The sequence below is a fragment of the Berkeleyomyces rouxiae genome (genome assembly GCF_048999995.1).
Source record: "Berkeleyomyces rouxiae strain 22BRR77 chromosome Unknown BrBRR77_ptg000002l, whole genome shotgun sequence".
In the NCBI taxonomy this organism is placed as follows: Eukaryota; Fungi; Ascomycota; class Sordariomycetes; order Microascales; family Ceratocystidaceae; genus Berkeleyomyces; species Berkeleyomyces rouxiae.
Genome location: NW_027396492.1, coordinates 5,266,773 through 5,292,163, shown reverse-complemented (window position 1 = coordinate 5,292,163; position 25,391 = coordinate 5,266,773). Strand labels below are relative to the sequence as shown.

The 25,391-nt window shown below is 51.8% G+C and overlaps 6 protein-coding genes across 6 annotated transcripts; 3 read left to right on the top strand and 3 right to left on the bottom strand.

Annotated features, from left to right (window-relative positions):
- Positions 1–624: 624 nt before the first annotated feature.
- Positions 625–3,791, top strand: BROUX77_003030 (uncharacterized protein; the record flags this gene model as incomplete). Its single annotated transcript, XM_073747637.1, has 3 exons — positions 625–1,314; positions 1,419–3,120; positions 3,184–3,791. 3 exons carry the CDS (start codon positions 625–627, stop codon positions 3,789–3,791), a joined length of 3,000 nt encoding a protein of 999 aa, XP_073608112.1.
- A 1,082-nt stretch (positions 3,792–4,873) lies between these two features.
- BROUX77_003029 (uncharacterized protein) lies at positions 4,874–7,172 on the bottom strand (the record flags this gene model as incomplete). The annotated part of the gene is made up of 4 exons (XM_073747636.1): positions 4,874–5,745; positions 5,812–6,656; positions 6,743–6,765; positions 6,831–7,172. 4 exons carry the CDS (start codon positions 7,170–7,172, stop codon positions 4,874–4,876), a joined length of 2,082 nt encoding a protein of 693 aa, XP_073608111.1.
- A 1,387-nt stretch (positions 7,173–8,559) lies between these two features.
- Positions 8,560–11,263, top strand: BROUX77_003028 (uncharacterized protein; the record flags this gene model as incomplete). Its single annotated transcript, XM_073747635.1, has 2 exons — positions 8,560–9,973; positions 10,047–11,263. 2 exons carry the CDS (start codon positions 8,560–8,562, stop codon positions 11,261–11,263), a joined length of 2,631 nt encoding a protein of 876 aa, XP_073608110.1.
- Positions 11,264–12,324: 1,061 nt separating this feature from the next.
- BROUX77_003027 (uncharacterized protein) lies at positions 12,325–14,384 on the top strand (the record flags this gene model as incomplete). Its single annotated transcript, XM_073747633.1, has 4 exons — positions 12,325–13,048; positions 13,108–13,453; positions 13,531–13,803; positions 13,913–14,384. 4 exons carry the CDS (start codon positions 12,325–12,327, stop codon positions 14,382–14,384), a joined length of 1,815 nt encoding a protein of 604 aa, XP_073608109.1.
- Positions 14,385–14,598: 214 nt separating this feature from the next.
- Positions 14,599–17,117, bottom strand: BROUX77_003026 (uncharacterized protein; the record flags this gene model as incomplete). Its single annotated transcript, XM_073747632.1, has 3 exons — positions 14,599–14,656; positions 14,736–16,669; positions 16,737–17,117. The coding sequence occupies 3 exons, from the start codon at positions 17,115–17,117 to the stop codon at positions 14,599–14,601; spliced, it is 2,373 nt and encodes a 790-aa protein (XP_073608108.1).
- Positions 17,118–17,955: 838 nt separating this feature from the next.
- Positions 17,956–25,230, bottom strand: BROUX77_003025 (uncharacterized protein; the record flags this gene model as incomplete). Its single annotated transcript, XM_073747631.1, has 3 exons — positions 17,956–20,404; positions 20,466–25,005; positions 25,074–25,230. 3 exons carry the CDS (start codon positions 25,228–25,230, stop codon positions 17,956–17,958), a joined length of 7,146 nt encoding a protein of 2,381 aa, XP_073608107.1.
- Positions 25,231–25,391: the final 161 nt, after the last annotated feature.

Below are 25,391 nucleotides of genomic sequence, written 5' to 3'. Positions count from 1 at the left end.
TGCCCACAGCGAAATCTCCCCTTTGTAAGCTTGAACGGCGCGCATCCTGTGACCAGGGGAAACACACCCACCCACCGAGAGTGACGCAAAAAAAGTCAACGAAAATTCTGGTCTTTTATCGCTTTGTCTGCGAGACATTTGACTGCCGATTTCCCATTGCGCATCGACAAGGCTGCGGCTCTCTGTTCTGCTGCTGCCCAGTCTTCTTCGACCTCCTGCGAGAGCCCCGCGATTCGAGATTGGCTCGCCCGGCCGACTTGCGGCTCGATCATCTGTGTCTGCGGGAATCAGGCTACCGCTAACTTGCTTCGATTTCCTTGGGCGCAGCTCGCAGCTCACATCTTGCGCCTCGCCTCCTCGTTGCCCGGCAGGTGTAACAGTCCAGATACCCGCAACATAACACCCAACAGCATCTTCGCACTACTTTTCTTTTCCTTTCTTGGCCCTGTGGGACTTGGTCTTTCTTGCTCTTCTTAGTCGAAGCGATAATTTCTTTCTTTTTTTGTTATATCCCTTTGGCGCACTTCTAGACCCTAATTCCCGCCTCCATCTCGATCGTCACAGCAGATTCTTCCACCCTTCCTTCGACTTCGCTCACATCTGCCCGCTGTCGCATCCCGCTCAATGTCCGCTGTAGTATCGGAATACCCGCTTCCATCCTCCTCCTCGGCCATATCTTGCGCCCAACCCCCGAGTCTTCAGTTCCCGAAGCCCGACGATATCGCGCAATCAGCTGCCTCAACTCTCGGCCTAACCACAGACTGTTCGGCGCCACCAGTATTCCCAACGACGACAGCTTCTGCCCTGCAGATCAATATGACTTCGGAAGTCACGGCCCTTGCTGCCACGGCTCTTGCAGCATCGGGGTTGGTAGCGAAACCTTCGGCGGAAATCGCAGTCCTGCCGCCAGTAGCTCCATCCGTACCAGCCGCAGCTCCTGCGCCAGCGGCTTCTACCGGCGCTTCCATAATGCCAAGTGCCCAACCCTCTCAGCTTCCAGAAACACAGTCGCAATTACAATCGCAACCACAACCACAACCGCTCCCGCCCCCGCTCCACTCCACCACCGGAAACATCCAAAATGTTCCTGCTGCAGCTTCCAAACAACCTCCCCCTTCTTCGGGCCCCATCCTCAAGCTCATGGCCGCTCCGGTCGTCCCTCCCTCCCTCCCGGCGAACCTTCCTGTGCCAAAACCTGCGGCGCAATCCACTTTTTCAATTTCCACGACTCAACTTGCACAACCCACCTCCACAGCACAGTTTCGCATGAACAAGGCAAACCAGACACAAGTTGAAGCACCTTCAATATACACGGTAAGATAACCTATATTTCCTTCTTGAGGGGGACAATCATCTCCTTGCGTTACTCGCCTTAGTCGGGCACCTAGTACGTCTCGCTAACAAACCCTTTGCCCTAGGCCATCTACTCAGGTGTTGATGTCTACGAGATGGAGGTTAATAACATTGCCGTCATGCGCCGCCGGAACGACAGTTGGTTGAACGCCACCCAACTCTTGAAAGTCGCGAAAATCGACAAGGGAAAGCGAACCAAGATTCTAGAAAAGGAAATCCAGACCGGCGAGCATGAAAAGGTACAAGGTGGCTACGGTAAATACCAAGGAACCTGGGTCAAGTTTGAGCGTGGGCTGGATATTTGCCGCCATTACGGCGTTGAAGAAATTCTACGACCTCTTCTCACACATGACATGGGACAAGGGGGCACAATTGCTGGCCGCGATGTTAACACACCGACAAAGGAGCAAGCCATGGCCGCGCAGCGTAAGCGCATGTACAATCCAAATCCTGCGACCGACACACGGCAAAGCGGCGTCTCTGGTACATTCTTCCGCAATATTTCCTCTACAGCATCACACGCAGTGGCTGCCATCAACAAAGCACGTTTCGACTCCCCTGGGCCACGGAATAGAGCTGGGGCTTCGCTTTCGAGAGCCCCTAGCTTCACTCGACAGCCTTCATTGTCTCAGGGGGACGACGGATTCCCTACCAACTCACAACAAAGCTTCACTTCTGATTATGGCAGTGGGCACGACACCGCCTATTCGAGCCAGCAAATGGCCATGAGTATGGACATGTCAGAACCACCACTTAAACGAGTCCGTTCAAACTTGACACCCGCAGACAGCTTTTCATATGGGGGACGAGATATGACCCACAGCCAAAACTTCCCCGCCTCACCGACAGAGGTCAACGAGTCTTTTATTTATACCAATGGGTCACTTCTAACACAATTCGATGGCCATGGTGAGTTTGGTCCCTTGCCACCATTGCCTTGCGAAGCCTCAAAAGAAGCCGACGACCGGAAGGCTCAATTACTTGGCCTTTTCCTGGACCACAACATTTCAGAACAACAAATCATAGACAACATCAAGGATATGACACCACGAGAGCTAGACATGTCCATTGATAACCATTGCCACACCGTTTTGCATTGGGCAGCTGCGCTCTCCCGCATGACGCTTCTACGAGCCTTGATCCGCGCCGGCGCCAGTCCCTTTCGCGTCAATGCCGTCGGCCAAACTGCTCTTATGCGCGCATGCACCGTAACCAACTCCATGGAACTGAACACCTTTCCTGAACTTCTCGATGTCCTGGGTTGCACCTTGGAAATTAGGGATAACAAAGGCCGGACAGTTTTGCATCAGATCGCCGTGACTAGTGCTGTCAAGGGCCGTAATGCCGCCAGTCGATACTATCTCGAGAGTCTGCTGGAGTGGGTTGTACGACAAGGGAGTGTGCCAAGTAGCCAAGCCAGTCAACTCAATGACTTCCCGAGCTTTCAACAACCACCTAAAATGGGCCTGGCTAGATTCATGTCTGAAATTGTCAACGCTCAAGACAACTCTGGCGACAGTGCGCTCAACATCGCTGCCAAGAATGGCAACAGAAGTGTTATTTCACAGTTGCTCGAGGTCGGCGCTGACCCCAACATTCCAAACAGATCAGGCCTGAGACCAATTGACTTTGGAATCGGCGGTGATGCTGCTGAGGTTTCTGCTAATGGTGATATGACGTCTGTTGTGATGGCTCTGGATGCCAGCAAGTCGGCTTGTCTAGTGGACTCTCAGAAAGGCACCCAGAGTAATGATGAAATTATGAGCTGTAAGTATCCCTAAAGCATATGAGAAACTTGAATTCTTGTACGAACGTCTAACATTTGTCTAGCTATTTCCCTCATTCTCAATGAAGCCACTGGCGATTTCCACAAAGAAATCAAGACCAAACAAGCCTCAGTCGACAGCCTACACAAGGAAATCCGCACTGCTTCTTCCAATCTGTGTGATGCACGCAAGAAACTAGAAGCCGTCCAAGAAAGAGTGCGCCAGCAAACCCACGCGCGCCAACAAATCGCCAACCTGACGCACGCCCGCGAAGACGAACAATTCCGCAGCGTGCGCGACTCTGCCCTCGCCACAGGCCGCACCACCGCCATATCGGTGTGGGAAACCAAGGTCAACGACGTGATCACCTCGTCCTCCGACGCCGCCACTGCCGCCAGCCAGCTGCCGCCGGCCGCGGTGCTCAGAACGCGCATCAAGGCGCTCACCGAGCGCAAGGAGGTCATGGGCAAGATGGTCCTGGCGCTCAAGGGCCGGAGCAAGGAGACGGAAATCAAGTACCGCAAGGTGGTCTCGCTGTGCACGGGCGTCCCGGTCGACGAGGTCGATTCGGTCGTCGAGGGCCTGCTGCGCGCGGTCGAGAGCGAGAAAGCGGAGCTGGAGCTGGGCCGCGTGCGGAGGTTCTTGGGCGGCGTCGATGGCATTGTGCGGTGATCCTTGGCAGAATAGCCAGCATTAACCTGCGTTCTTCTTTCCCTCCCCCCCTTTTTTCTTCTATTTTTTTTTTTTCCTTCTTCTGTGTGTCTCTTTTGTGCCTCTGACGCCGAGGGCTCATGGTGGCTCGCGGTGCGCTGATTACTTCTATGGGATTTCCAGCGACTGCTTGGCTTTATTATTTTTTTGGATTGTGTGCGCAACGCAATGTGCATCAAGGAAACAGATGCGTGAGCATCGTTTCCTCGACGGGTGATATTTTTTGGTCTATGGTTTTTTTTTCCTTTTCTCCTCACTCGTTTTGTTGTCGTCTTCTATTCATTTTCCTTTCTTTTGTTACGAGGTGTCTTCTTCTTCTCACCCTCCTCAAGTTTCCTGTTATGTGGCGTTAATGCTAGGCCACTCATATATTTTTTTCATTCATTCCTTCTTTTTTTAACCAGGTCATTATTTCCTCTTTGTATGTCTGCCTCTCTTCTACCTACGTGGGTCCTACGCGACTCAATTGTTGTTCTACCTTTATAGTTTCACATTCACTCTAGTTGCCTGTGTGGTTGAACTTGTCCTTTTTTCCTCCTCAGCCATGAACATAAAATCTCTACAGTGACGTCATATATTTTCGACGTTGTGAAGATTCGATTTTACATTATCTACCGTCGCCAATCTCAACACCATTGCAATATCCAACAGCTTTGGACATGAGATACATTTGTAGTCTATCTCTTTTATAATTTGATGCATCTAGACCAAGAAAAAGAGAAACACGATAGGGTCGAGGGGGCGTGGTAAGACAAAACAACGCCATGCATCAACAAAATGTAGAGCCAGTCGACAACACAGGCCCGCTATTTGAGAAGTAAAGGAAAACAAGAAAAAAATAGGTAAATGAAAATGCCTGACGCCATGCCAAAGAAAAAAAAGAAACAAGAACCGACTAGTTGGACCAACAAAGACAGACTATAGGTCGAGAGGGTTTTCCTCCCCAGAAAAAAAAGCAAGGAAAAACGACGTATACCACACGCACGCCCAAGAAACACAAGGAATAAATGCCCTCAGCTACGCACCACCTCTGTCCCGTGTCGTCATGCCTCGCCCATGGCATACAAATCATGCCAGCGCTCCTCAACGCTGCCCACGCGCGCCTTTACCTGTGCAATCTCGACATCCAGCTCCTCGACATTGCGTGTGAGCGCGCTGACTTCTTCGAAGCGGCGCGCGCCGTGCGCCGAGTCAATCATTTGCTGCACCATGAAGCGCTGTTCCTCGAGCACAATCAGCTTCTCGCGCACCTGCCGCTCCTCCGTCTCGAGGAGCGACATGGCCGTGCTGGTCTCGGATGCCTGGCTGGCGGTCTCGGAGGCCTCGGCGTGGCGCAGCGGTGAGAGACCAGAGTTGGAGCGCCCGCGATGGTGGTGGTGGCCGGGGTGCGCCAGGTGTGTCCGGTTAGTTGGTGTGACCGGGCGGCTTTTGGGTGTGTTGTGGCGGAGGATATTTGGCACGGACTTTAGCGTGAGCATGTGAGTGTGTAGAAATGCTGAGGCCGCGGCGTACACGGCTTTCTGTAGGCGGAGCTGGGTGGCGGAGTCGGTGCGCAGGTCGCGTAGTTTGCGCGCGGCGGTGTCGTATTTGGTGAAGCTGTCGATCAAGCGGCGACGGATCTTTCCGGCTTCTTTGATCTGGGCATGAGATGGTAAGGCGATGGGCTGGAGGGATGAAGAAGAGGCCGCGGAGGAATCACCCTGTAAAGCAACAAGGCTTTTTTGAAAGCGTGGGATAAGTTGGCGAATGCCGCGCTCAAATTGTTTCAGAGTATCATATGCGCGTTGATCGGCTGGCTGATGGGCGATAGAAGCGGTAAAGTCGCGCTTGGAGAACAAGGTGTGCACGCAGCCGCGGCACATGCGAATGTCTATGGGAATGCTCGCTTGGGCTGGCTTTTCTGACGCTTGTAATGCTGTGATATCAGTCAGCAAATTCGTGTCCAACGATACATGGACACACAGTGGAGATAAACACGTACGGTTTTCTACATTCAGTCCTATTTCCGACGAACAGGCTGTTTGCGCATCGGCGCACACTACCCTTCCACACATGCGACAATGGTGCCTCCGGAAAGTCCACGATCCAAACTCCTGTTGGCAGAACGGACACCGTGGTACAGCAGCATCGTCCTCCCACGTGACAATGGATTGCTCGAGGTTCTTGCGCTGGTTCTTTTGGGTCAGTAGCGCCGGCGAGTTGACAAAAGCGCCGGGCTGTTGGTCATCTAGTGGCGCTGCGAGAAGCCGGGTGAGTTTAGTTAGACGCTTTTCCAGACGCACTACGTCGAGATTTTGCCGCTCTGTTTTCTTGGTGCGCACGGAAATGAACAGGTCGGTGTGGTCTGTTAGGACGCCGTGATGGTCGTTGTAGCCTTCGCGGGACTTGTAGCAAGTCTCGCATACGCGTGCCCACACTCCCCGTACAGGCTCATGAACAGCCGATCGCGAGAGCTTCATCTGGTACATGGTATGTGTTTCGCAAAACAAGCGGCCGCATTTGCGGCAGTTGACGGGGGCGTTGAGCGGACCAAGGCGTTGCTCGCAGGTGGGGTCTGTGCAGTAGTCGTTGTTGGTCTGGCGTTGCCAGTGGCTTCGTGTTATTATCTCGTCGGGCTCTACCATGCCCTCGGGGAACTTGATGGCAGGCCCGACAGTGGGTGGAGTTGCGGTTTCATTTGATTCAAAGACTTCAAGGCCGCGCAGCTTTTGGTTGATGAGGGAAAGGGGCTGGAATCGTTTGGCCTTGGATACCTGTTTGTCGAACCAGGTGCGCACTTCATCCTGTGCGATGGCGGGTAGTTCTTGATGTTCGTCATCGATATGTCTACAAGAGATTTATAGCACATGTCAGAGTATGTCGGCAGGTGGGTGGACAGGCAAGGGATGGGCTGTGTTTGATCGTAAGCATACCGGTTTAGTTGAAGCAGCGTGAGCTATGGGAAGAAAGAAAGACACGGTTAGAGTAGGTCGACAACGCCTTTAGCCACTACGGACGTACCATTTCCTCGCTGCAGATAGGGCACACGAGCATTGAGTCCGTTTTGGTTTGTGACGACGCCCCGCCAACGCTGATGTTGGCCAGCAGGTCATGTGAGTTATCGGGGGGCAACGCCGAGGGAGTGGGCGAAGACGCCGAAAACGAGCTCTCGGACGCCGCATCGAGGCCAGCCAGTGCTGCAGCCGAAGCGCCAGAGCGGCGGATGGCCACGGCACCATGCGCAGAAGGACTCGGCGAAGTCGCGGCCAGAGACGCAGCCGGCGAGGGAGAAGGAGGAAGCGGTGGGCCGAGGGCGCGGCCGTTGCCCAGAATACGGCCGCCGCCTAACTTGCGGCCAGACATTGGGGGGAGCTACGCATAAGGGGGCAGAGGCCTCTGCGGAAGTGACGATGGTCGAGCTGCGGGTTCGGCGGGTGCGGGTGCGGGTGCGGGTGCGGGTGCGGGTGCGGGTGCGGGTGCGGGTGGAAGCTAAGGCTGTTCGGAGGAGGACGGCGGTTGGGGCGACGTATGTGGCGACAATAAATTCGAGGATTATCCGAGGGAATTAAACGATTAGTGAGCCACTCGAGGATGACACCAAAGCCAAAGAAGCCACGCAGCGGAAAAGCATCAAATGACGAGATAAACAGTGGCTGTTAGCTGCAACGGGCGAATTCCAAAACAGAACTGAGCAGAGTTTCAGCTTGTAGGCAGTGGCCGAATGTCCAGGTATAATAATGTGCATGCGGATGAGGATGGATGTAGGTACCTGGTACCTGTGTGCAGTTACTTGACATATAAATGCACTGAAATGTATAGAGAGCTCACCTGGCCGGGGCTTAATGAAATGACAGACAGCAATAGCACGGTACCTCACCTCGTGCTGTCTGGCACTACAAAACACAAGTCGCCTCTTATTGCCAGCTCCTGGGCCTAGCTGCACTGCAAGTGGTGCTGGCGGCATCCTATCTTATCGGCCATGCAATATTCTCGCATTATCCCTGTTTCATCTCATAATGTGCAGGTGACACAAAGCAATTCTTCTCAACTGGCCGCATTGTCCTATTGGTTTACACGAGATTGCAGCCGTTGGTATGTATAATGAGATGAAGCTCGGTATCATGAGGCCTGAGGCCGGAGCCAGAGGCAAGCAAAGCCGCAAACGGAATGGCGAACATGCTATTAAAGACACAAGTAAGAACAGCTAGCCCTCAACTGGCTGCCTTTGACCCTAGTGCCTGAGTCACGTGTTTGCGCGTGTGCATCGTGACTTGGTCCCTGTTAACCCTAAGCTAGCATCATTTACGTAGGACTACCTTTTATGCAGCCAAATACATCCGCGACTGTCAGTAAACATGGCTCTTCAATTTGGGACTTGACGCATTCGTTTCTACCACTTCAATTGCAAGAAACCAAGAGCCTCTGTTGCCTAGTTGGAGGACAAGTAACTCTGACAACACACACTGAACCCTCGTGATCATAGAAGAAACCCTCTCAAGACACTTGTGTTTTAAGCTCCCTTATTATCACGTGCTCGGCAGTCTCACCTCAACTCACCGACCTTTACCTGGTGTATCGTTCTAGATCTCTGGAAAATTACAACGCGCTTCACGAAACCAGAGCAATAGTCGTCCTAGGCAGCTTCAAGGCCAGTCTAAGTCGTCCAATATCTCGCACTTAAGTGTACTCGAAATAGCTATCCACTTGTCATTATTACATCTTACCACAAAGCATTACCGTCATCGCCACCATGAATCAGCAATCTCAAACTATCAACAACAAGAGGAAGGCGACTGAGACCGGAAGTGATGTAACTACTACCAAAAGACTCCAAGCCCGTCCAAAGGCATCAGCCCGTCTCCCAAAAACACAGTGCCAGGTCCAATGGCCAGAGCCCTTCAAAGCTTTAGAGAGACTGCACCGTGCGCTCAACATGGTCTTTACGTTTTGCAGCGCTCGGAAGCACATGATGACCACTTTTGAGATGCTTAAGAGTGCCGTTGAGGCTAATCTGCGTCGACCTATTACTATTGACGAAGTAGCACAGGTGGTTGCCATTGAGCCAGAGCTATTCCAGTTTGCCTATGTGGACGAAGCGACACTTCAGCCCTTGGATTTGGATCCGTTTCAGATGAGAGTGACGACAGAGGCGTCAAATCGTGACAGCTGGATCCGGGCAGACGCGGCTGGTGGAGACTACCCCCCTACGAAACAGACGGTGACATCTAACGAACCAAGCCATGTTCTTTATTTTGAGTTCATCGATAACCCGAAAAAGAAGAGGGTAGTACATGGTGAGCCAGAGAATAGTTCAACTTCGGCTTCAGTGGCGAGACCACGAAGACGTCCAAAGGAGGATGGAAAGCCTGGTGCTATAAACCACAAACAATTGATGAAGCTTGTTTCTCAGCGAAATGAACTGTTCACAGACGCAATTAATGCCTTTATCGGCAAATGCATTAGTCAGGATGAAGATCCCATGAATACTCTACGAAAGGAAAGTCAGCGATGTGTCCCCAAGATGCCAGAACCAACCACCTTGATACCCAAGAATGAATACCAACAATCGATTCCGGCAACAATTCCGACAGAGCGTAGGCCATTCTCTGATATCATAGAGGAACTCAAGGCCAGCTCCTGGTACTCGGACCAAATCATGCCGAATGGCCACTACATGACACCCTCTAAGGAAGCCCAATATAGTGATCTGGAGTTTCTCTTGAGTCAAACTCTTGTCAATGCTATATACAACGCCCTGGGTGTAGTAGAGTTCTACTCGCACCAAGCCGAAGCACTTAATGCTCTTCATTCGGGCCACAATGTTGTAGTCTCAACATCGACTAGCTCGGGCAAGTCGCTGATCTACCAGCTACCAGTTCTGTACGACTTGGAGAAAGACCGCCAGATACGAGCATTTTATATATTTCCGACAAAGGCGTTGGCGCAGGATCAGCGGCAGAGCCTAGCGCGGACTCTCAGCTTCATGGTTGGATTTGAGAATACCATGGTTGAGACGTTTGATGGTGACACAGCAGGACATGTGCGAGATGGGATACGTGACAATGCCAACATTATCTTTACGAATCCGGATATGTTGCACCTATCGATATTGCCACAACACCAGAGCTGGAGTCACGCGTTGAAGACCTTGCGATATGTGGTTGGTAAGTGCTCAGCCCTGAAAGACAGACAACACTGTGGCTACCAGTACCTGTGACTAATCCCATATTGAAATAGTCGACGAGCTACACTACTACGATGGACAAATGGGAGCGCACATGGCGTTCATAATGCGTCGTCTACGCCGACTCTGCGCCTACCATGGCAACACAAACATCAGGTTCATCTCGTGCTCCGCAACTGTAGCCAATCCACTGGAGCATTTTGAACGCATTTTTGGCCTGTCAAATGCGACGTTAGTATCAAAGGACGGATCGCCCTCGGCACTTCGACATCACCTTCTTTGGAACACAGTTAGCCCGGCCCTTGCAGGTGCTGCGGCCGATGACCCATGTCACGCCTTGCACGAAATGGCCTGGTTGTTTTGCGCGCTTCTGCTGCGCGGCGTGCGCGTGCTTGCATTTTGCAAGATGCGCAGCCAGTGCGAACACCTTTTGGGTGCCATCAAGGACGAGCTGACGAGCTTGGGCCGTGTAGAGTGCGCAGCGCTCGTCATGGGCTATCGGGGTGGCTACACGGTGCAGGACCGGCGTCGAATTGAGGTAGACATGTTTGCAGGCCGCTTGCGTGGGCTCGTGGCGACATCGGCGCTGGAGCTCGGAGTTGATATGGGCACGCTAGACTGTGTCCTTAGCTGGGGCTTTCCACGGAGTTTAGCTAGTCTCAGGCAGCAGTTTGGGCGTGCAGGACGGCGTGCGGGTAGTGGCAAGGATGCACTGGCTGTGCTGGTTGGGGATCGTACAACAGAAGACCAGTACTACATGGAGAATGCTGCGGAGCTACAGATGCCGGTCACAGCCGAGCTCTGGAGCGACCTAAAGAATCGGGAAATTCTTGAAGGCCACCTGAATTGTGCAGCGTTCGAGGAACCCGTGGACCGAGCAGGGGATCAGACCTATTTTGGGAGTGATCTTCCCGATGTTTTGGTATGCCCTGGAGCTACGGCCCGTGTGCCGCCACTTGCTGAGGACAACCTCTCACCAGGAAAGTTCCGGCCGCGGAGAATATTCTGGCCCTATCCTGCTAAGAAGGTGTCAATCCGGGCAATTGAGGATGACACTGTCTCTGTAGTCGACCTGACCAACGGCCGTTTTGTCGTGCTGGAGGAGATGGAGCTGTCTCGGGCAACGTTTTCGTTGTTTGCGGGTGCGGTGTATCTGCACCAAGGCCAAGCATATACGGTCAAAGAATACCGCGCTAAGGAGCGCATTGCCAAGGTGGAACTTGTGAAAACAGCACAGGCAGCGGCATATGGACATTGGACTGGAGATTAAAGGCCGGACATAAGCAAGTTAACGGCGTCGGAAATAGGGGAGACAGTGAAGGCATAGCAATCGCAGGCGCACGAGAAGAGTCGAGGGCAACTGGAGGCAAGCTGGAGGCAAAGTCGAGACAAAAAGTCCAAGGGGATGGGGGCTGAGACTGCGACGGGCAGTGATGTGATGTGGGTTACGAGAAACGGGCAGAAACGAGTGGCAGACATTTGCATTCCATCAAGCACCAAGGCTCAGGCATTTGCGGCTCGAGCAGACAGGGGGCCGTGGCCGTGTCCTAGCACAGCAGAGCGCCTTAGCAGAAGAGTAACACACCAAACAAGTGGGCGAGACCGCGGTGTAACAAGGGAGATATCAGGAAGTTGTGGGCGGAGGGACGCGCAAAAATCACGAACTTCATGCAGCCCTCTTGATAGTTGGGCGTAGATTATGCATGTCTATATGACAACTTGTAGCACTTGTAACGCGGATGGTGGCCATTGGCCGGCCGGCCCCTAAACTCGCATGTTAGTCGGGGCTGGCACCTGTCAGCAGGCCTTGGCGGCTGCCATGCCCTAGGGACCAAGCGCACTTGGCTCCTGGCCAGGAAGGAAAGGAAGGAGCTTGCTGGCGCAAATGGCAGGAAGACAGAAAAAGGAAGAAAGGAAGGAAGGAAGGAAGGAAGGAAGGAAGGAAGGAAGGAAGCGAGTCCGGCCCCACAGTATCGGTTGCCAAGCAATTACTCGGTTCAGACAGACAACGACAGGGGCTTGATTCCACCTCTCATGGAGCCCATGAAAGCTCTTAATCTTAAGCCCTTTTGAGCTCCCAAGCCCTCCAGCCTTTGATACGGCTTTTAAGGCTAGGCTGCTCCGTTGCCAGCCAAGCCTTGGCTGAAAGCTTAAATGCAGCTTTCCCGTCTTTAAAAGGATCTCTTTGCCAAACCGACCAGGTCTGGCGCCGGCACATTTCCTTGGCCTTGTCTCTGGCGTGTTATCAGCTGCTCTCTTGTACGACTCTCTTTCCCTCCACCACTATCAACGCTAGCCCTCTGAAGCTTGCCATCTGCCCCTTTTCTCGCCATGTCTCGTCCGCGAGATCGCTCCCGCTCTCAGGCACGCTATAGCCAGCCGTCCTCGCCCGAAGAAGTGTCGCCGCGAGGCCAGCACGCACCGTCTGCCCCCCAGCCCGCCCCCAATAGTGGCTACTACTACCACCAGCCGTCTGTTTCTCGCGACAACGACACATACTACCCGAGCCAGCTGCCGCCGTCCTCGCGGAGCAACAGCCGCGGACGTGCCCGCCAAACACACTCGCGCCGCCGCTCCTCACGCGGCTCTTCGGCCGAACAAGAGCATCGGCAACAGCAAAACCGCCCCCACACCCGCAACAACAGCGACGCTGACCCGGACGTCGAACGCGCCCCGTTGCCGGCCGGCCGGCTGAGTGACCCGCACCACCACTACGTGCCCCCGTCTCAGCACAACCTCCCGCCCTCCGCCGCACGGCCCTCCAGCACGGGACAGCACAGCACGCGGCGGCCGCAGAACTCGCCGCGCCACAAGGACGTCTACGACGTTGCCCGCGAGACATCCCGGAATTCGCCTGCACTTACACAGCAACAGTCTCTCCGGCAGTCCCAAATGTCTGGATATCAGGATAGTTGGATCCGGAGAGCTGGCCAGAGTGGCCGGCGTGGCTTCCACCCGGGCAAGTTCTTTTTGATTTTGCTTCAGTCGACGAGTAGAGCTTCGATGTTGTGCAACTTCCTGTGGCCCATTGTGCCCGTGGCATTGGCCATAAAGTGTAGGCACCCTCGCCCCAGGTTCCCGTGTCGTCTACCCCTCCACTAACTCGGACTCTAGATTCCCTCCCTGACGACCACCTCCTCATCTTTTGTCTCTCATACGTTGCCATGATCCCTTGCGCAAACACAGTCGGCTTTGCTGGCACAGAAATCGCCCGCAAGTTGCCCCACGTGTTTGGCGTCCTGGTCGAGGTAACACTGGGCTCTGTGGTTGAGATTATTCTGTTCATGGTGTTGCTTGCCAACGACAAATTCAGCGTTATCAAGGCCGCTCTGTTGGGCTCTATCCTGGCCACTATGTTGCTGTGTCTGGGCATGTGTTTCATTGCCGGAGGTATCCGTCGCGAGGAGCAGGGCTTCAGTGATGTCGTTAGTGAAGTGGGCAGTGGTCTGCTGCTGACTGCGTAGGTGGTTTCCCTGTCCTAGGCCGACATGGGCTTTGGTAATCTGTTGCTAACCGATGTTCATTTCTTCCCAACAGCGGCGTCTCTCTTTCGGTGCCGAGTATTTTCATTCACTCGCTCACTGGTGACGTCGAAGCCGCCGATCTCGAGCGCCGCACCCTTGAGATATCTCGCGCCGTCTCGCTTTTCCTTGTTTTTGCGTATATAGTGTACGCCTATTTCCAGGCTCGCACGCACCACGGAATCTTCGATGCCATCTTCCAAGATGATGAGAAGCTTAACGAAGACTACCACGTCGACAGGCGCAAGCCCCGTCTGACTCTCACCGAGGCCGTGGTCGCCCTAGCCATGTAAGTGGTTAGTCCCAAACCGGGACATGCTGAGTCAGCACATCATGGTTATGAACGTACGAATCCTGCGCCAAGAAACCAAATTGACTGACATCTCTCTTCTTCGCAGTTCACTTGCCCTGGTGACGCTCATTGCCATCTCGCTCGTCAATGAAATCGAGCCGATTGTCGCGCGTCACAACATCTCCGATCCCTTTATGGGTCTGATCATGGTGCCGCTGGTCGAGAAGTTTGCCGAGCACCTGGGCGCCATCAACGAAGCCTGGGACAACCAGATGAACTTTGCGCTGTCGCACGTGCTCGGCGCAACAATCCAGACGGCGCTGTTCAACGGGCCCGTGACTGTGATTGTCGGCTGGTGTTTGCAGAAGCAAATGGACCTGACCTTTGTCGTCTTCGACATGGCCATGCTGCTGCTGGCCATCATCACGGTCGGCGGCTTCCTGAGAGATCAGAAGAGTAACTATCTTGAGGGGCTACTGTGTGTGACGCTATACTTGTCCATTGCCGTGGCGGCATTCTTCTTCCCAAACTTGCACGATGCTGAGTCGGGAGGTGTGTCGACGGATGATGGCCATTGATATCGGGTTTACATCAAGGATCTGCTGTGCATGGGAGATGGAAGGCGGAGGAATCGGAAATATAGATAAGTATGTTGCTGTTCGTGGAGTTTTGTTAAGAATAGACCCTGTACATACACTAATCAAATACTATCTTGGGAATATTGCTTGTATTGGTGGTGCCGTTAACCGCCCACGTACGTGTAAATTCTCTCGTCATCTCTGACTGGAAAGACTAGGCAATGTACAAGTATTCGTTGCCCTCGCGTTCCATGTAATCTTTGTCCAGCAGTCTGCAGCAACCAAGGTTAGCAAATCCGTAACTCGGCACGGCCAAAACAAAGGGAAGGGGGGCGAGAGGGGGAAACTTACGACTCAATCTCCTTCTTGATCGCCGCCGGGTCCACGGTGCCCCGGGACCTCATCATGTTGATCACCTCAGCCACCAGCACCGAATGCGTCATACGTTTACGACTCTTCATGATGCGCACAATGGCAGCCTGCGTCTCGAGCCGGCGATCCAAGACGATGCGCTCATGCGTTGCCTTGTTTTCCTGTGGCGTCTCGCGCAGCTGGATCTGGTTAATCTTGATCTTGAACTTGGGGTCGCTAAAGCTCGCGTTGACGGAAAACGTATCGGTCTCGTTGACTTCGCGGCCCTTGGGGTGCTTGGAAAGCACGCGCGACTTGCCGCAGGCCAGCGACTGCAGCGTGCGCTTGAGCTCATCGCCGTCGATTTTGGATTCTTCGGCAATCTTGTTGTACGTCAGAAAACCGGCATTTCCCTGTGCTACGTTGTTGAAGAGGAGTAGAACGGTTGCTTGGACTAAACTGACGTTGAGCTCCTTGATGCCCTTGGGGAAGCGAGCCCGCACCACGCAGTTGCTTAGAGTGTGTTTCCAGGTCAGCATGCGACCTGTGTGCCGGCCCTTGTAGTAAGTTTCAAACTTTTGTAGGGCCTGTGCCATATGCTGTGACATGGTCGGCTTGATATCAGGGTAGGCTGGCCAAGCAGCAGCAGAGAGAACTAGAACCTGCAAGTCTATCTTGGGCTTGAAGTTATTCTCGTCACACCACGTCTTGAAGTTTTCCATTTCTCCCTTGTTCATCTCTTTGTCCTTGAACATGCTCTCGAGATTGTGCGTAAAGTTGACTCCACATTCGCTGCGGAGGCGCGCTAGCATTGTTCGTTCAGCATCGTAGCTTAGGCTTCTATCCATGAGCAGACGACGAGCAAGGTCGCGCTTGTAAAATGCTTCAAAGGCGTCCTTGCCTTCAATGAGGCGGAAGAGTTCCAAAGCCTGCTCTAGTTGGTATTCCAGCTGTGTGTCATCGTCGCCAGCCCCCATAACGTCATCGCCATCGTTGTTAACCATGTTGGACAACAGCATGGAAGGGACGGCTTTGATGCCCCCGCGCAACAGTGAGTCCATGTATCGTGCCACATACTCTCCAACCTTGGAGTTGCCTTCGCGGAACTGGGCTGCATTAGTCCTATCGTTGATGAGCGTTCCAAAGCAGTCTCGAAGGCTATGTACTAATAAGTCGTGCGAGGCAAATGAATAGTTGACTATGCGGTACAGGGATCTGCGCAAGAACAAGAGCCGTGGAATCATGACATCCGTGTTCTCCGTATCACGCATAATCTTCGCGCCCGTCTCAAGAATGTAGTTGCGCCACGGCTTTTCCAGCTCCTGAAGTAGCCCAACACCCGGCTCAGACTGTGCTCCCACGATGAGCAGGTATAGAGTCTTAAGCGCATGTGTATTTACCGTGTCAAACAACTCTCCCATGGCCACGGGGTCCAAGATGCGACCCAACGGTTCCCGCAACAGATACTGATACACACGATCAGCCAGTCGAAAGCGGGTGGTGCTATCCAAGCCGTAAATATCGCATCGCTTGGTCTCATGCGTCAACAGCATGTCGCAGGCCACAGCATAGTCAGACAGCGTCAGGGAGGCGTTTTCTCTAGTAACCTGGGCAAAGTATTCTGACGAGTGGTCGAGGAACTGTCGCTCAAAGATCTTGGAGTATATTCCCAGGAGGTGCAGCATGGAGATACTATCTTTATACAGTATGGGGTCGAATTTTCCATTGCCACGGCGATCGAAATCAGTGAGCTGGCAGACGCCCTGAACAACTGCGACCCCTAGTGTTGGTTGCAAAGCAGTCGATGATCTGCCAGTAGAAGGGAATACCATACGCCGGAACTGCGTGGTCATGAGATCATTCAACTGTGGCATTTTCTTCTCCCGTTGAAGATAGGCTCTGTCTAGGTAGCTGAACATACTCCGTACGAGTTTCTATACACCGTTAGCATGACGTTGTGCCTTGTGATGAGCCTACACCACATCTTTGGCATTAACTCACGGTCCGGTCTTGCCAAGTATTCCAGCTCTGCACCACCAACCTCAGAGTCTCCAGCTCGGGCAAATCCGCGCCTCCTCTGGCGATGGAGGGGTACACATTTGACTTGAGGTGGTCGTAGGTATGCTCGGCAAGGCGTTTGCAGAGCGACTCGGCCTCTCCATCGCGGCAAATAGCCTCGACACCGCGGTAAAGCCGGTCAAGCGGGCTTTTGAGTGGCTCGCCATGCAGAAGCCCATCAATTGCTACACTAAGCTCGCTCCACGTCTTGTTGAAGTACTCTCGAATCTTCTCTTCCGCTTCGGCCGGGGGCTGGCGGCGGTTCTTGATGACCAGCTTTTTTGCACCAGCCAGCGGTTGGTACGACGGTCGGTGGGCAGCCATTGTGATGGCGGAGGAGTCGGACGGATTATATGCCGGCTTTCGGTCTGGGATGGGTTCAGGGACTGGTCAGCGCCCGCAGCGGAGGACGTCGCGGCTCAGCTTTCGATTCAAGCCCAAGCCAATGGAGGTTGGGAATCTATCAGGTAGCGAGCTCGTTTTCGAATCGTCGGTTGTCGTGCTGTCTGTATGGCTCAAGGCCCGTGCCAGAATTGAGCTGGTGTCTCTACGCAGAGCAAAGCGGAAGCTCACGGGGTTTCGCGACGGAGGGTAAACAAGGTTCTAGTATTCTGCTTCTCAGCTCCGACCTGGCACATGCAGCTAGAAGGTGGCGTGGAATAATCGCAAGCTAAGAAGAAAAAAACAAGCAGCCGAGTAGATTAATGTGTTTGCACAGTTGATAGTTTCGACCTGAAATCATGTATTATCCTGGATTGGAGCTTGCTCGCTTGGGCAGCAGTCGAGGCATCTGCATCACTGAAGGGGCAGTTTTTTCCTGGTGGTCGAGAGCTATTAGGGTTTGATGAGTATCGTGTGGTCTAACCCTGACACCAAGGAAACAATAGCAGTCGGAAACCAACCACTAACGCATAACAAGACCTGAATTCAATATCGCGCAGAGTAAATAACAAAATGATTAGGTTTTCTTCGACGTGGGTTGGTTAGAAATTGAATCGCCGGCGAGGTCATTCAGCGTCTTTTTTCAATGTACCACAAGATCTCAACGGATCATCTACCCCACTTCATGGCGATGTGACAGGTTACACATAGGGTTAAGCTTACAGTACAGGGTTAGATAATAAGACGAAACTGTAGTTATTGTATTGCTAGATATCCCATCTCATGCGTATGCTCCCCAACCAGCAAACAGTACGGCCAAATTCCGATCGTCAGTTGCCTGGTTTATTAGGTCGTTGACTGTAGCCGTGACACTGAGCGTCTTGGATAGCTTTTTGCGCACAATCGCTAAAGCTCTGTCCGCCTCGCTGGCCTCACTGACCAGGCCGTTCTTGCGTCGTCCATCGGCGCCTATATCTGCCGCCTCTCTATCAACCTCTTCCTTTGTTGCGTCCTGTAGCTTTGCCATCCGCACAGGTGACATGCTCCACGAGTACAATGGATCGTAGCGCAGCACATCGAGAATCGTCATGATGCTGTATGTCTCTTCGCGCAGCGCGTCCAGTGTAAACTCGCAGCTGCGTCGGAAGACGCCCTCGGTCTTGGTCACACCCATGCCGTCTACAATGTCGCGAGTCATGCGGAACGGCACGACCTCAGGGATGGGCAGGACACGTCCTAGTTCAAACGCAACACCAAGATCAATGTGCACAACCTCGCCGGTGGCTGTATCAAGCAGAATGTTGTGGCCGTGACGATCACCCAGGCCGAGGATATGACCAACAATGGATATTGCTGCAGTAGTGCGCGTATAGGCGAGGCGACGAGCAAACCAATCGTCTGGGTCCATGAAGTGCTCCATGAAGAAGAAGCGCATTACAGGTCGAAAGCGGCTGGTGATTTTGCGGAAAACCTTGACACGGACATCCACGGATTTGCTATCAACAAGAGCAATTTCTTTGCGGCATTGGTTGCTCTTGTAATCAGTAGGGTAGTACCGTTGGTGAGCTGGCATCAGAAAATCGTGCAGAGGAATGGTGTTGGCTACAAACTCAATGATGCCAGACGTCGGCGTCAAAGGAAGAACTTTGTATGTACGGATACTGAGGTTGCGTTGCTGAGTAGCACGGTGGCGTTTCAGCAGAGATGAAACTGCGGCAAAGACTTGCTCCATGATGGCGTCCTGGCGCAAATCATCGTTGCCGCCCTTGACCAGTTGCTTGTAGCGCTTTCCGTCCGTGGCTACTGCGGTAATCACCTTGGGAGCACTGTTTCCTCCGGCGATGCTCATGTATGGCTCCAAGTGAGCTACGTGGGGAACTTGGCTGTAGTTTTTGTCGGCCCTCACCTCGAGGTGCATTGTTGGCGGCGGAATGCGGTACTTGTTCAGGCTTTGCATAAGCTTGAGGCTAATTTTACTGCTTCTCAGCGCAATTTTGGCACCTGTCTTGTGTTTGTCCGTCGGTTCAGCCGCCAACAAATCGTAGCTTTGACTGGTGCGATCGATAGCTTGCCATATGCCGGCCCGACTATGATGAGTTTCGATGAACCTGGCCACTTGGATGGTAGCCGTTATTCTGCTAACGGCTACATTATCGCGTTTATTCGCCCGGGACTTGGTCCCTGACCATATGTGATACATGCCATGGTAGGGATGCTCAAGGCAGATCCGCTTGACCAAATCAGTTAGAAGACATTGGAAGTTATTCGATAGATCTTGAAGACGTGAAGACAGTTGGTTCATAAGAGTAGCAAACTTGCGCGTTGGTACCTTTTCGAGGTACTTGAAAGCCGCCACATTGACTCTTTCATCGTCAGACCGCTCTAACCAAAGCGCTGCGAACCGAAGAGCATCATTGTTGTGCTCATCAGATGCAATCAGAGAACGAAGATAGTTTTCAAGACTGAGTCGTAGAAACTGTGTCCGCGCATCTTCCAGTCGCTGCAATTCCATTTTGTCGAGCATGTGAAAGCGACGAGCGCGGCCTTGATGTGCTTGATAGCGTCGCTTAGAGTTAGCATCGCGAGTGCTAGCAATGAGTCTCTCCAACTGTTCTACCTCTTCTGCTTTGCCCTTTTCTAGTTCCTTTAGGCGTTCGAGGTCTTCCAGCAAATCTTGGTTTTGTAACTGTTCGTCGCAAAAAATGGCAAATTGATGGAAGACCTTGCCAGCATCCTTGCCTTCGGAGCGGCCCTTGAGCTCCCGAAGCGCAGGCTCCAGGTAGTTCTTTTGGATTTCGTCGGGATTTTCAAGTCTAGCTACCGAGACCTGGTGACCTAAGCGGGAAAGAATATTCGCTAGACTAACAGGAATGCTCTGGGTCTTGAGTGAGCTACTATCGTAAGAGAGAGTCTGCAGGATCCCGATAGAAGAGAGCATTTCGCCGTGATCCCATAGGGAATTAGCAACTTCGACTTTGATTGCGGCATCAATATTTAGGCCCAGCTCGTTGCAGGGTCCCGCAAGAGCCGATAAGGAAGTTGAAATGTTGAGCGACTCTTGCTTGGCTTTGTGGAAGCGGTAGATTTCAGAAGAAAGCAAAAGGTTGTGGACCTCGAGTTTGTGCGCATCACCGGCCGAGAGATTGACGATCCGGCGCAGAAGGGGGAGTTGACTGAGAAGGCCAAATGTGGTTTCGCGGCATGCCAAGATATTGCCAACATCATCATATCTAAACAGGCAATTAGGTTAGAAAAAAGAAAACAACTAATACGGTGCTGGGATAAACTTACCTCCCGCTACGCATCCAATCTCCACGGGCAGAAAATATCGACGGCAAGCCTGGCACATCCACACTTCCCGACATGTTCAGAACATCATCTAGTTCTGTTAAGACAGCCAGGGATCGTAAATGCTCTCTTAAAGTGGTGGCGTTATTACTTCTCGACGTAACCAACTGCATAGCCTCAGAGAAGCCATGCTGGACACACCTTTTGGCCGTAGAAATCTCTGTAGCCTGGTGTAGACCCTGGAATACCTTGTAAATCGTCACGCTAGAGCTGGTAGAAACAACAGGGACGGGTAAGTTCCATTGCTCTAGCCGACGGGCAATCTGAAACGTATTATCTAGATGTGTCTTTGAGACGCCTTCGTTGCTCTGGCTTTGCAAAATGGAGTTTGCTACTCCAGATAGACCTATACTTCCCAGGACTGACACAAGTGCCTGGCCGTCTTCTGCCACCAAGGCGCTCTTTTTGCGGAGGTGGCTGTCATATTGAGCACCTCTCAATGCTAGGCTTTTGGCGCCATCTCCCTCGTACTCCATTCTCGCAAGGACGCTAGAAAGACTCGAGGCCTGTGAAAGGCCATAGTACGCATCGGGATCGTCAATATTCTCAAAAATACTGAGCAAGAGATCCTGAGAAGGTGCCTTTTGCGGCCGTGTACCAGCAAAGGATGCCGTGATTGTCGGCACAGTCGTGTTTTCTGAAGTCATGCCTTCAAGAAACATGAGGGCCGACTTGTGCATTCCACACTCAACGGCCACTGCCGCAGCCATATTGGGGTCAATGTCAAGCCACTTCATCCGATCGACCATAGATGCGCCAGTTGGTGGCTTCTGTGTTCGAAGGTAGAGAATAGCATTCAAGATGAGGGTGATATTGTCCTGGGATTTTTCAGACACCGAGTTATTGAACCAGATCTTAATGGCATCTGAGAAAGAGCTTCTAACTGCCTGACCATGGTCAAATTGAGACAGGAGAGCCAAATGCAAAATGAAAGGGAAAGCGTGTTCTGTAAAACCACGAACATTCTTTACGACAGGAGCTACTGCCGATACCACGACCGTGTTTGTGGTACACAGACAAAGATTGAGTGCCATTCTCTGCGCCCAGTCAGCCCGTTCAATGGCTTCTGGAGTGAATACGAGAGAGTCAAACTTGGCCTCCTGGTTTGGCAGTTCTGAGCTAGGCGCATGGTAATCTTTCCAATGGGAAGCCCAAAAGATGCTACTATTAAGCGCCTCTTCACAAACATTCAAAAACCTGCCGTCCGTCATGGAGCTGGCTTCAGAGACAACCCGCCGGATAGCACTCTCGGCTAGGCCAGCAGTGAAGGAATCTTCATTGCCTGCGAGCTCCTGGAGTAAAGTGAGAAGCCCTTTATCCGAGCCGATAAAACCTGGCGATACCTTTTCATACTCTGGAAGGTGGGACTCGTAGAGAAAGGCTTTTGGAATAGAGCCCGAAGCTGCAAATGACCGCCCAGCAACGCGTCCAGCCCAACTGAGATACTCTTTACTTTTGTTCATGGAAGGTGTTTTGCAAGTCTTCCAAACCGCAGGCGCGAGCTTGACAGCGTCACGGTCAGTTGAAATAATATCCACATTGCTGGATTCCGGGAGCTTGAAGTCACTGCAGAAGAGCTCTAGAGCAAGATCACGGGCCGGCTGACTGAGAATCTGCTTTTTTCTCTGGCTATCTTTGAGAAGTTCAAGAAGAAGATTACTTTCATGCGTTCCCTTTTGGGCATTTCCGGACGAGCAGATGCGGGCTGCTGACTGTGTGATGATTTCAAAGGCTTGTTTCTGGGTCTCATCATCAAATTTGCCCAAGACTGAATAGTCTGTTAGATACTTGCTAAACCATGAATGAAAAGCCTGAGTCTTTTTCATAGTCTCTCTGAATTGAGCTTGGTCGGTAGTGGTATACTGATTGGACCCCAGGAAGACACGTAGCGACGCAAGAGTAGAAAGAGCAAAGCCTGCAAGAAAAGAGGGGACTGAATTCAAGTACTCTGCTCCTCTGACCAAGAGATACCGAGAAAGGCCCATGGCGTCATCAGCACACTCTGGGTCGGTAATGAAGGAACGGAGAGAGAAAAGAAGCATCTCTAGGGGGTGGTACTGGAGAGCAACGTCCCCCGAAAGAGACACCAGAACACGCAACTTTCTCACCACTGAGCAGGCGTGGAGAGACCCGAGAGCAGGATGGACAGTGTTAATGAGACGCCGAGCTACATAGACAACTAGCGGCGGCGTCCACATGCCAAAAATGTCATACTTGGGTGTGAGTGTACAAAGATGGTGTAGCTGTCGCACAAGATGTTTGCCTTTGAAAAGCGGTTGTTGATTCGGTGGTATCAGAGCGACGGAGGAATAATAAGCCTTGATCTCGCTCATGACAGCAGAGGCGTATCCCAGCCCGCCAACAAGGGAAGCCTCGACGGAGTCTTCTTGGTCAAATATGCCCATAAGGACGCTGACAGCATCCGCAAATCCAGCATAGACACTCGCTAAAAATTCGTCATCTTTGAGAACCTCATGGAGATAGATTTCACCGACACTTTGACTTTTCGGTCCCTCTTGAATACTAGAATCAGAAGCATTGCTGCTCCTATTGATTCTGTGTTTCTGTTTAGCAACGCCATGTGCCACGCTGTATGCAATGATTTTGCCAAAGTTTTCCTTTATCAACTGTTTTGGTGTCAGTTGGATTTTGGCAGCAAACTCTTCAAATATCGCCCTATCACCTCGCATGATGAGAATGCCCGAAGCTTCTTCTTTGCAGGCCATGAGCAAGTCATACAAACTATCAAACCCGAAAATGGAAAATGGAATATCATCCACATTGTTGATAGGGAACCATGTGTACAATATTTGGGGTGCAAAAAGACCAAAGATATCACGAGGTGACTCGAGCTTTAGAGCTATGGCGATACTTTCAAGTCCCTTTTGTGCATACTTTGTGGAGGCTGGAATCATTCCCGGCGTTTCAAATATGTGATAGATGCATCTTCTCAGAAGCGTAGGCCAATGGCATGCAAGCTCAGATAACACATGAAGTCGATAGGCAATCCCCTCGATGAAGTCTTCAGACGCTGGCAAAGATTCCATGACGCCATTGAAAATATCTTCATGGGACTTGAGGACAAAAAGACTGAACATTTCTCGAAGTCTTCTTCCAATATAGAATTTGACTGACATGTCACCTGACTGTCCAAGCTGAAGAAAAGTCGACTGGCAGGGTGGAAGATTTAAGCGATCAGCGTAGTCCGGCAGCTCTTTCATGAGTGTTAGTAGTAGCTTTGTCAGGCTAATCTGGGCGGCAGAAGATAGCATGTTCATTTTCAACGAATTTTTGACGATGTAGAAATACATATCGCCCACCATAACCGAAAGGTCCGATGCACCGGACTTCCACGTTGGCAATAATCCATGAATGGCATCAATGCATGTCATAAGTGCCACTTCGCAACAGTCGTAAGAGGTGTTGGACATGATGCTACCAATCTTTTCGGTTATTTCAATGGCGTCGGACTCTTTGAGCCCGATATCTGACTGGAAAAGCTCGGTCAATACATTGCGACAAGCCAGGATATTGCTGTCCGGCATAGCACAAAGGTAATCGGTAAACGAAGATGGCATCTCACGGATCGCTTGGGAACTTTGGCAGGCAAGCAGGACTATCTGGAGACGAGTTTCGGTTTCCAGTTGGAAACCCGACATACGAAGCCCAACTTCGGTAGAATGCCGTGGTGCAATAACCTCCTCCGGTTGAGAAACATTACTTTTTTGTGGCTCAAAATCATCGTCAAGGTCCATGAATTCCTGTGATCTCACAGTTTTCATGTTGGAGTATCTCTGCCGAACAGCAGTGTTGAGTTCTTTAACTAGCCCCAATAGGTCAGGATAGTCCTTTTGTAGCTGGTGTAATTCTTCTAGTGATATCTGGGGGAGGTGTGGTCGGATTGTTCTGATCAGTACTGAAAAGAATGGAGCGTTGTCTAAGACTTCCGCCAGGGATTTGAATGAGCTTTCTATGAGAGCTTGTAAAGCTTCCTCAAGATTAGCAACCTCAGGGTCATTCGTTTCTCGGAGCAAAGGAAGTATCAAAGACAAAGCTATGCATGAAGAAAACAAGCTCTGGACCATTTCTGCATGAATCAAAACGCCACCATCTGCAACCCTTTTACCCCAGAGAGCACAAAGCTCCCTAAGGGCTGATATCTTCGGACCAAACATCTCAATGACTAACTTGCGAGACTTGAACGAAGCATCCTGGTCAAAACTTTGAGCAAGAGAGTTTTGAGTCGAGTTCATAGTTAGTGCCTGGCGGGTTTGAGGCTCGATAAGGTCATTGAGAAGTAAAAGATATCTGGTTATATGGGAGATATTATGCTGGGCCCGCCATGCTTGTCCCAGAGTACCTCCTGGTAAAGATGGAACGCATAGTTCAGGTAATGGGCGAGTACCACAGCACGCTCGAAGAATGTTGACGATGTCACGGGGGTCTGTGTGGTGAGAACGAGTGGATGCAAAGGCCATGTCATCTACAAAGCTATTAGACTATGTGCGCATCGTGGATTAAGATGAAGAAGCAAGTTGGATTGTAACATACCAGGATTCCATCTCGAAAATACCCAGCGAATAGTCTGGCTGCAGGTCATCTCACTGGCATTGGGAACTCGGGAGTTTCGCAAATGCAGGAGGTGAAGAATGAGTGAAAGAGATGAATCTATGATGAGAATTGGACCATTTATATCCGGGCTCGTCATGATCCGCGTGATCTCGGCAGAGCTAACGGCGTAGGATACAAGATCTAACTGTAGGATCGTGTGTAAAAGAACGCATGATGCTCGACATACTCCTGGTATACTGATGAGTCGACTGGCAGTTTGCCACAAGTGCTTCCAAGTCACTCCTAAAGAAGCATCAT